This window comes from Vidua macroura, chromosome 12, assembly GCF_024509145.1.
Source record: "Vidua macroura isolate BioBank_ID:100142 chromosome 12, ASM2450914v1, whole genome shotgun sequence".
Taxonomy (NCBI): Eukaryota; Metazoa; Chordata; class Aves; order Passeriformes; family Viduidae; genus Vidua; species Vidua macroura.
In genome coordinates this window covers 15,715,882-15,726,468 of record NC_071582.1, presented here as the reverse complement: position 1 = coordinate 15,726,468, position 10,587 = coordinate 15,715,882, and the positions used below count along the sequence as shown (strand labels likewise).

Here is a 10,587-nt window from a genome sequence, read left to right as displayed (position 1 = left end):
GATGTTTCTCATTTCCCCTTACCTGCAAGAAGGGTGAGGTAATGTGAGCCACGAAAGACTGGGTGTTGTTGCAGCTGCAAGTTGGACCCATCTTGCATCTCAGTGGAAGATGCACTGTCGCAGTTAGTGATGCTCACCTCCTCTGCATGGTGGGCATTCCTTCAGCCCTGCAGCTGGACATCTCTTTCTGGTTGCCAGAGGAACTCTGGATCAAAGTGCTTTAAATGGAGTGTCTGAGCAGAGCTGTGCAGTTGTTGTTAGGATAAATCTTGGCTGGGTATACCAGCAGCTGTAATTAAATTGATTTCAAAACAAATCTATCTGCTATATCAGCCAAAAACAAAAAAGTGCTTCATAATGAAATATTAGAGCATCATTAATACACTGTGACTGTTGCAAATTCCTACACCTGAACTAAATTCACATACTTTGTTTATGGGTTCCTGTCTTATAAATTTAGATTTGAGGAAATCCCTGCCTTTTATGGTAGTGTTTGAAGGGCTGGAATGCTGTCACAGCCATTTCTGATTCCTTGTCTCGATGGGCACATGACTGCTGGGACTCATTACTTGTGGAGAAAACTGGTGGCTCCAGAAAGTCCCCAAAGTACAACCACATTGTGTGTGTCCTAATACTGAAAGCAGAAGCTCTGCTCATTGTTGGAGAGAACGGAGTCATTGGTGGAGACCTTGAGCCAGGGATTGTAGCTGTAAGACAGCCTCGTAGAGGGATACTCCTCAATTCAGCTGGTGGTGTGGTGGAGATGAAGCTTTGGGATGTGAGGGAGAGACTGGAGCATAAGGGAAGTGTGGGGAGACCCTGGCACTGACTAGGTAAGAGCGTACCTGTGTCCCTCACCGGGAGAGCTCATCTGCTGTGAGTCCCAGCCTGTTCCAATGCCTGAGGATACACTCAAGTGCAAGGTCCAAGGCCAGCCTTTGTGTCAGGGCTGGCCACTGTGTCATCCAGTCTCAGGAGAAGAAGCCCTTTGCTTGGTTACTGAGTCTGCTAAATCTGGAGGGTAGCTGTGCTTTTGTGCAGTCTGACTGTACAGATTGGGGTGTCACATCCAGGAGCTCACAGTAGTATGTGGTGGTTCTGTAAACTCCTGGGTTTTGGTGTTTTACCAAACTGGCACAGAAGGGAGTCAGTTCCTGTGTTGCTCACAGGCAGGCTGTGGTGCAGTGTGTTTGGGCAGTCAGAAGAGTGGGTAGCACTGGGAAGAGAAAAGCTGGAGGGCTTGCTTGCAGCAGATGCATTTAGATCTCCTTTGGAAGACTCATCTTGCATTCAGATGCTGAGAACTTGTGTTTTATCCGTTCCAGTAGGCTGCAGGGTTTGAGTCACCTTTGGCAGAGTTTGAGCTGGTGGCCACAGATCTCTTTATACAACCAGGGAGCTGGGACCACCCTACAGGACTGGATGAAAAGACCTACAACCCCCTAACTAAGCTCCAGGAGTGCAGCAAATCCCAGCAGCAGGAGGTGGGCCAGTTCTCCCGGCGCTGCCGAGGGTGGCTGTTGGAGGTCGGCAGTCAAACCTCGGGTTGATAAGTGCTGTTTCCAATTCTGTGTTTTCCGCTTTGCAGCTTGGGAATAAAAATTGCTGCATTTTCAGCTTTTCCATCTAGCAAGCAGCAAGTTCTGGTCGCTACATACTCCCAGTCTCTGAAAACTCTGCTTCCCCTTTTCTTCTCTCTTTTTTTTCTTTGCGTTTTGAACCGCCCCCATTCCCTTTTGAATCGGTGAATGAGGGAATGTCTAAAGCCAGGAAAGTATGGAAAGATTTCATCCCTGGAGAGGTCAGGGTGGGGTGGAAAGCGGAGGGGGCTGCAAGGGGGCAGTTTGAAAACAGGAAACCATGTGGCAGTGAGCATGCAGGGCCCAGCTGATGTGAATGAGCTATTGAGAGCAGAGAGACTCGCGCTGGCCCCGGCATTAGAAAGACAAAAACTTTAGGGTTTTTTTTTTTTTTTTCTCCCCCCAAGAAAAAAAGCTCTGCCTTTCAGGCTAAAATAGATGAGGGAAGATTGTATTTTCTGGACAACTAGTTGCTGAGATCTTTGCTCTGTGTTGCAAACAAACCAAGAAGAAAGTAAATGGCCGATCTTTTTTTTTTTTTTCCATGTGCTCTGATTAAATCATAAGTTTCCGTTCCTGGTTTAGGAATGCATTAGCCTTGAAACTGTCTTTCATTCACCTGGCCTGGGGGAGTGGGAAGAGTCTTTTTACCTCTTGAAAAACACATCCCTTTGCTCTCAGTCTCATTTTGGACCGAGCAAACACACCAAGTGCCTGCAGCCAGAGGTGGAAGAGGCTGGCAAAGAAAAGCTGCTGCTTTTTCTTCCCCTGCTCCCTCCTTTTTTTTTTTTTCCTCTCTGTGAATCATGCTCCCACAACAGCAAAGTAAATTTGAAAGCCGGGAGAACACTGGTGCAGGACTAAAAAGGCAAGCAGTGACGTCCCAGCCCAAATCAGGAGGGAGTGGCTTTATTTCATTATTTTCTTTCCTTTTGCCCAGTGCTGTCATTAGAAATTTAAACTTAATGCAAACCCAAGCCGTCTTGCCCGGTGAACAATGAACTGACTCGGAAGGAGGAAAGTACTTTTTTGTTGTTTCTTTCAGTGCATGAGGGCGTGAAAAACGAAACACTTTGGTGACAGTATTTGCATTGGATACGGCGATTGGGTTTTTTTGGTTTGTTTTTGGTTTTTTTCCTGAATTAGACCCATCGTGGCTGAGCCTACCTTCTGCATTTCCACTTGGAGTGTCAGTATTCCTGCTGCACACATCTGGCTTTTGTTCTCTTTTCAGGCAGGATTTTCATTCTGGTGCTTTTTGGATATCAAAGTTGTCTGGAAAACATTTTTTTTTTTATTATTACTGTAACAGGAAGGCTGATACCATTCTTAACAGTCGAAAAAAAAATAATCCTATATGTATAAAGCTGTCTTCAAATATCTTTTGTTTGCTATAAGTTCCTGCATTGCCTGTAAAAGCAAATCTGTTCCGAGAAGACTTTATCAGCCGGGCGCAGCACTGGGATTTTCGTTTTCCTGTTAAGAAGCTCGGGCAGGCTGGTGTGCTGAGACACGGGGACTCCTCTGAGCACGGATGTGAGAGGTCTGGGGCTGTGGTGAGCCCAGGGTTCATGGTGGGCTCTGCTCCCCTGCTCCCAGCTCTTTGGACGAAATGTACGAACGCCACAAGAGGCGATACAGCCTGTGCGACATTTCCAAGGTGGACAGGACTGTAGATGTTGTGTTGTTAAAGGTATGATGTTTGTATATATTTATTTATGGGTTCCCTTCCCTATCTCCAGGGGATCAATCTGTTCCTTGCTGTACTTGTGTCCCTTGGGATGATGCAGAGGGGAGGGACAGGTGGAAGAGCTCTTGCCCTTCAGCATGGAGATGGTTTTGAATGTTATCAAACCATATCATGTCAAATACTATCATCTCTGCGACTAGATAATCTCTTGTGGCATGCACTCATTGGGAGAGCTCCCTGGCCGTCTTCCCTGCCCTCTGCCCTTAAACAGTCCCTGGTTTGAAATACCAGGTGGGTTTTTTTGTGTGAGGGGAAAAGGGTTTCCATTTCTAGTGCTTGCTTTTTATATTGAAAGGCACATGTTACCCAAAAGATGCATTCTGCCAAAAACAGGCATGGTGGATCCTCCTTTGCCTCTGTTTTTTGTTTGTGTTAGAAGGGTTGCTGTCAGTCTTGTTGTTTGGGTGTGATTTTGTATGAGGGTGGGTTGGAGCAAGAATCAGGAGTGGCTCTTGGCTAATTGTCCCAGTGTGTTCCTCCTCTAATCTAAAATTAGCAAGTGCTCCACCAAATGGCACAACGGCAGTCTGGGAATGTCCTGTCTCTGTAACAGCTTTGTGGAGCTTCATCAGTTTCCTGGCAGAGTAGATGGAAATAGGAGAGAAGCCAGAGGGACTGCAAAACACAGCCCAATTCAGAGATCTTAACTGCTGGAAGAGTATTTCCTTCCCTATCCCTTTTTCTCAGCTGAAGCAGTGGGATTCTACATGATCATATGGCTTCCTTTTTTATGATTTTTGGTTCACGCTCTTGTTTCCAAGTCAAAACAAGAATATATAACAAATTTATTTTCAATTAATTCTTGTTCTACTTTATCTGCACTAAAATAGACCTAGCTCTTGTTACCTTGCTTTGTTATGAGCAAAAGTGTTTTCCTTTAATTCAATGTACCCAGTGGTTTTGGTGGCACAGATAACTGTAAGTTGTTTTCTCTACCAGCTCAATTTTTTTGAGTCTTTTAGTCCAGTGTTACTAATGCTGGTTGAGGATTGAATCCCATGATATTCGTTCTATAGACACATTATGAGTGATTAAAAATGTTATATTGTGCACACACTATTTCTGTGGAAAAAATAGTGTGTGCACAATTCTTAATAATTATTGTGAGGAGACCTGGTACCTCTGATAATCTTGGTTGCCAATAAAAAGCACAATCTTTTTCTTTATGAAGAGTATCTGAATGCCTGGGTTGAAATACAATTCACTAGAATTATCCAGCTTCAGTGTTTCTGATGTCATCAGTTCCTTAAATTAGGTTTTGTTCAACAAAGCTTAGATTTTATAACAAAATGTGGCTCTTGTTAGTTCCAACTGGTATTTTCCTAATTGAGTTTCAGAACTGTGGGTTATACTGTCTGTTCCTGCAAATGACTCAGTGTCCATATATGTGTGCATGTGTGCACGCATTGCTGCTCCCAACATGGACTGTACAGTCTGCAGATGTTTAAAATAGGAGGGTGCTGGTGACAGCTACAGCTACGATCAACTCTAGCTCGATTTTCAGTCATCCTTCATGTTTTCTCTGGTTTCTATAATATAACTGGTAGATGAAATTGAATTTTGATGATCTAGGGATCCAAGCCAGCGCTTGAGTGCGTCAGTGGCAGATCATGTCTTGACGTTAATGGGAGCTGGATCAGGCCCTTAATGAGGGAGCTGGGGGTGGGGTTTCTGTTGGGTTTGGTTTTCATTAAAATACTGAAATAAAATTGTACCTTATCTAGGCCATTGTATTTTGGGGAGTTCAGAGGACAGGGTTTCTTAAATATTGAAAAGCAAGTACATGTCCTTAGAAAAAAAGCAAATCCAACACCTTAGAAAAAAGGAAACCCAAATCAGATCCATCAAGAGTGTTTGAGCTGATGAAATTTTAACAAGATACCTGCAAAGCACCAAACAACTTTCAATTTGGCTGCAGGTTGACTCAGACAAGCTGTCATTTCTTGAGCTTCATTTTAAGGTAGGGAACTCATTAATCAAAAGCGTGTTTAGGTTTAAAGGACCCTTAAGATCATCAAGGCCAGCCATTAACCCAGCACTGTCAAGTCCACCTTTAAACCATGTCCCTCAGTGCCACGTCTATGCATCTTTTAGATTCCTCCAGGGATGGTGACTCAGTTATGACATAGGAAAGAAAATCAGCTGCTGAAAAAGGACAATGGGAACAAGTGTTAAAGAAAGATCTTATGCCATTTTCGGTACTAAATGTTTATAGATAAGATTATTTGCATTGATTGCATCCATTCTTACATACAATCACAAAACAACTTTTGGTTCCTACCCATAATTTTGTTGTCTGAAAGGCCACTGTCTTGAGTCTCAAATTTTCCATTATTAGATTGAGCCTGAAACAGTGGCTTGTGAAGTTATGAAAAAAATGAACCTCAGCAATTTTGAGGGTTGATGCACACAATTATTTTTGGCTTTAGCATAGTTTCTTCCTCCTCTCTACATATGAAAAAGCAAGAGGCAGTAGGTTACCAGCAGTGTCCCAGTCCCTGTTGGAGATAGGACTTCATCCTAGGAAGAAATTCCTTACTGTGGGAGATGTGAGACGCTGGCAGAGCTTGTCCAGGAAACCCTGGAAGGGTTCAAATCAGGTTGGATGGTGATTATTGAGCAACCAGGGAAGTTGTCCCTGTCTATGGGAAAGGTGTTGGATTTGCATCATCTTCAAGTGCCTTCCAACCCAAATCATTCTATGATTCTGTGTCCTTTACTGACTGCTGCAGCAATGCAAACTCAATGAACTTGGATCCCGTGCTTAGTGAATGCAGGGAAGCCTGGGTGATGCAGAAAAAATGACATAAAAAAATTGCTGTCATTGTTCCTGCTGGGTTTGCATTGTAGCAGATGAGGGAGAAGTTGAGGGGTATGTGGGATGTCTGCTTCTCTGAACATTTTGCTGTGCTCTGAGCAGCTACGTGCAGGGTAAAGCAGTCTGTGCTATGTTACTGCAAGCCCAAAATGGGAAGTCTCAGTGTGCCCATGTGTGCCTTGGCGGCCCTGTCTCATTTTTATATTGTGCCTGTTACCACAAATAAAACTACACGGACAGGATACAAAAACCATACTGGCTGGCACCTTGCAGATACATGTGAAGTCAGACAGGCATTCCATGAGGATGAACAGGCAGTGCTTTGCAGTGTTACAAAGAACTGAGCTTGCTTTGGGAGTGGGAGACTGAGTAATCACAGCTGGGAATGTTTTCTAACAGTTTTTGCCTGTATCTGCATTTCACCTCCATATGTGAATGCTGAAGCTGTTAAGGGTAGGCATCAGGAGTAAATGGGGCAATGAGGTTTGATTTTTTTGCTTTTCAGATGAACCAATCCCATTCAGCTTCTAGCTGAAGATCAGAACGTTATTCATGGAATTAAAAACAGCATTAATAATTAATCAAGGTATTTTGAAATTAAAAGGACAGCACTATTAATTAGTTGTTCTGCTTCCTGGCTGCTCTGGTAGCTTTACTCCAGCACCAGGGAAGATTCTCTGATTGATCCCTGCCTACCTAAGGCAAAATGCCATTTACAGCATACTAAGCTAAAAGTAGTCTGTGGAGAAGTCCCTGAATTAACTGTAACTAGGCTTCCTTACATTTTATGTTGAAGTTTTTCTTCTTTCCTTCTTTGGAGTTGTTCTGGGGGAAGGATATGCCCAGCTGATGGGTATGTGGTGTTCATCAAACTTTGTGGGCCTAAAATGACTAATCTTTAATCCAACATCTGTCCATGCTGTTCTGGTCATTGAAGGACAGAAGTGTCTTTAGAATGATGTAGACAGTTTTTGAGTTTTTCTCTTTGTGTCTTATGTAGAACTACAGCTGGGAGGGCAGCTTAAATGAAATTATTGTGTTTGCACATTAGACATATGCATGTTTGTGGGAATTTTGCTCCCATATTAGCTAAGAGATGGGGGTTTTGGGAAAGAAAATGCTGTTATTTTTGAAGCTTAATTAAAGTCTGTTGACTTTTAGTTTTGCTGGTGGAGGACATCACAGTGCCAAGGGCTGGAAAACGTACTTGGGGCACACGTTCCTTTTCCCTGCTGGGACATTGCCAGGGGATAAATGCACTCTAGGAATTCAGTGTTGCTTTTGCACCATAAAGAGCTAATTTATTCAGTCATGTAACATGTCCTGTGCTTGTAGGAGCCTTTTTTGGTGAAATCCTTTAATATAGTTTTCTATAGCACTGCTGGTTTGTTACTATGAGAAAGGTCAGTTTGGACCTCCTTGAAGAAATGTCCTGATACGGTGTCACCAGTTCTGTGAAGATAACAGACTCAGTGTAGCATATTCAGAGTGCTAGAAGAAAAAAAATCTTCATAGAAATAATTGCAGAAATGCAAGTGTTTTCCCTTTTGGCATACATTTGAGAATGTCTTCTGTGTTCTGCATCCACCTGTTGATATCATCCCCCAAAGCTAAGAAAATACACAGGGAGATTGCCAAAATCATTTAAAATACAAATAAATGTGGAACTTGCAAGCAAATTGATACGTCTGCTCTTAATATTGCCGGGTAAGATGATTGCCAAAGCAGTGATTGTTGCTCTTGATGTGATTTTTGTGTGTATGGAGTCTTTCTGCAGCAACAGATGTTGAAGGAAAACAGTGGAAATTCCTTCCCCAGATGCCCCATCCTTCATGCTCCTTTTCAAACTGTTTGGAGGATCTTGAAAGGTAGTTTTTGTGAAGGGGGTAAATCAACTGTTGCTTTAGTTTCTAGTGCAGGAATTGCAAGCAACTGAATAATTTCATTGTAAATGGAATTGTAAAGTTAAAAGTTCATCAGCATAAACATTGGATTCCAGTTATGTGTACAAATTTCTTTAATCCTCTAGGAAATTTTCAGGAATGGGAAATTCCTATAAAATAATTACAATATGCATAGAACTTTAAGAAAAATAATTGTATAATTTCTGTTTATGAAAGAAATTAATTATAATTGAATTTAGAGTATTGCTTTTTTCTATTACCTTTTTAATTCTACAGTGGATATTTAAAATGGATATTGCTCAGTGTTGTGCAGAAGTACTTAATGATACACTAAGCAAGCTACAATTACTCTCCTAAATATTTTCCTATGAGCAGTAGTATCTGGTTTTAGCTGCAAGGTAGATCATAGTCTGGAAGCTGGGGAAAATAAAAGGAGAAAAATGGAAACTTGCAATTTAGGACAAAGTTAAAATAATATGGAGGGAAGATGAATGTTCAGGGATCTACTAGGAAATGAAAGTTAAAGTCATCTGGTTCCTTGTGCTCTGGAGATGTTGATTTATATCACGACCAGTGAGGTTGACAAGTGCAAACTTTTGCAATAGCAAAAGATTTCCTGAAAGGTCAGTGTGTTCTCTTTATTGTGAAATGGAAGGCAAGAAGAGTTAAAATAAAACCAGAGGGAGAGAAAAAGAACTTTTCCACGCTGGAGATGTAGGAGAGGTACATAGGAGCCAGGCCCCAAGGTGCCTGTTCCTAGTGAGCCTGCACCACCTGGCTCTGCCCTAGATCCTGTTGGAGTGTCTTTGAGAAGGAGGTCCTGAGCCTGGCTCTGTGGGCAGGCACCACACCGGAGTGGATTAGATAATTCCTTGTCCAAGAGCAGGGGGAGAGGAAGGAAGAGCTTGGGAGTGGAGTTCAGGGTCATTCACAGTTCCTGTGGGACAGAGGACACCTCAGCCCAGGTGAGGAGTCACCTTGTCCAGCACTGTCCTTTTCTTATGCATTAAGTCACATCAAGTTTCAAGTTCAGAGTCTGCAGGAAGATGTCCCCAAGAGTCAGGAAATACCTGTCTATGCCCAGAAAGGGCACTGGGACCATCTGCTGCTCGCAGCTCCAGCTGATGTTCTAAAGGCCTCTGAACATTTAGCCTGCTGGTGGTTCACAGGCAAACAGAAAATCCTGCAGGATTCAGTCTTTGGTGCCTGGGGACATGCTTCTATGATTCATTCTGTGTCTGAGCTGCAGATAAACACATTCAGGCTTCTGTATGGAAAAATAGCTGGTTCTCTCCTGGCATTTCTTCAAAAGCTGTGTATTGAAACTCTGTTCCCAGAGGCTGTTTCATATTCCCTCTGCCACTGGAACAGCACTGCACCCTCTGCTCCCGCTGCAAAGATTTGGGATGCCTGGAATCAATGAGTGGGCAAGCAAGAAAGTGTGGGGCTTTTATCATCTTCTGTGGCCACCAGCCTGTGGGCCTGTCATTGGGCTTCTCTCAGCAAAACAAGAAACTGGGGGGGAAAAAAGAGGGGAATTTTCTCACATGCAATGCAGACATGTCTGCAAAATCCCAAGACAACTTCATTTCACATTTCTCCATACTGCTACATTCTCCAGCTCCTGATGTTCAGGTGCTTTTATGAAGACAATTTCCTCTCCAGCTCTTACTGTGTGTACCTGTAGTCACTAGTCCTGAGTAAATATAAGCAGAATTCAGGTGCTGAGGAGGGATCCCAGTACTCAGTGTTGGGCTGTGGGTAGTGGGGTTTGTGTTCTGAGTATCTGTGGACCACCCAGTTCCCTGAGAGCATGCAGTAAACCTCCCTCAAAGCCTGTCTGGGCTTGTTTTGGCCTAGGGAATACTTGTATATAGTAGTGATTTCCTTTGTTTTTGTTTTGATGGTGATTATTATTTTTCCTGAATTAGGGCTACTGAGATAAATATTTAATTTCTAATGTTGTATTTTGTACATAATCAAGTATATTTGAAGCAGCACCTTAAACCTCAGTGTTACTCTCTCATTACCTTTTTTTAATAGAGAAAAGCAGACGTTTTCAATACTTGGCAAAGCCACAGGGCTGAGGAGAAAGCTGGCTGGGAAATTGGAAAAATGCTCAAATCTTTTTTGAAAAAATGCCAATGTCTATAATGCATTTTCAGTGAATGACTCAATTGGTTCTATTAAAGGAAAATATATAATGTTAATTCAGCCTAATATGGCTTATTCAACAGACAGCTTGAATTTCTTCCTATTTTGCTTTCTTACTGATAATTATTGAATGGGATGTTTAATTATTGATTTCCAGTAGTGGATACCAATATAAATCAGGAGCAGTTCCTTTGAATTTGATGGTGATTTGTTTAAAATTAAGAAGGGTCAGACTCTTCTTAAGGAGGAAGAAGGGAGGTGCAAGTCAGTCAGAAGGAGACAGAATTTGACTTTGTGTCTGAAACGGGTCATTCCTTCATTTGTGTGGACTTGAGCACATTTGCATTTGTCCTTCTATGCATATTCAGCCTCAACCTCTAG

The 10,587-nt window shown here is 42.5% G+C and overlaps 1 protein-coding gene across 1 annotated transcript in view; it reads left to right on the top strand.

Annotated features, from left to right (window-relative positions):
- The first annotated feature begins 2,652 nt into the window (after positions 1–2,652).
- Positions 2,653–10,587, top strand: part of AKAP13 (A-kinase anchoring protein 13) — a 72,372-nt gene continuing 64,437 nt past the window's right edge. The window contains exon 1 of the mRNA XM_053988032.1: positions 2,653–3,273. Within this exon, the coding sequence (XP_053844007.1) occupies positions 3,193–3,273 (81 nt within the window). The 5' untranslated portion in view covers positions 2,653–3,192. The remainder of the gene's footprint in view (positions 3,274–10,587) is intronic.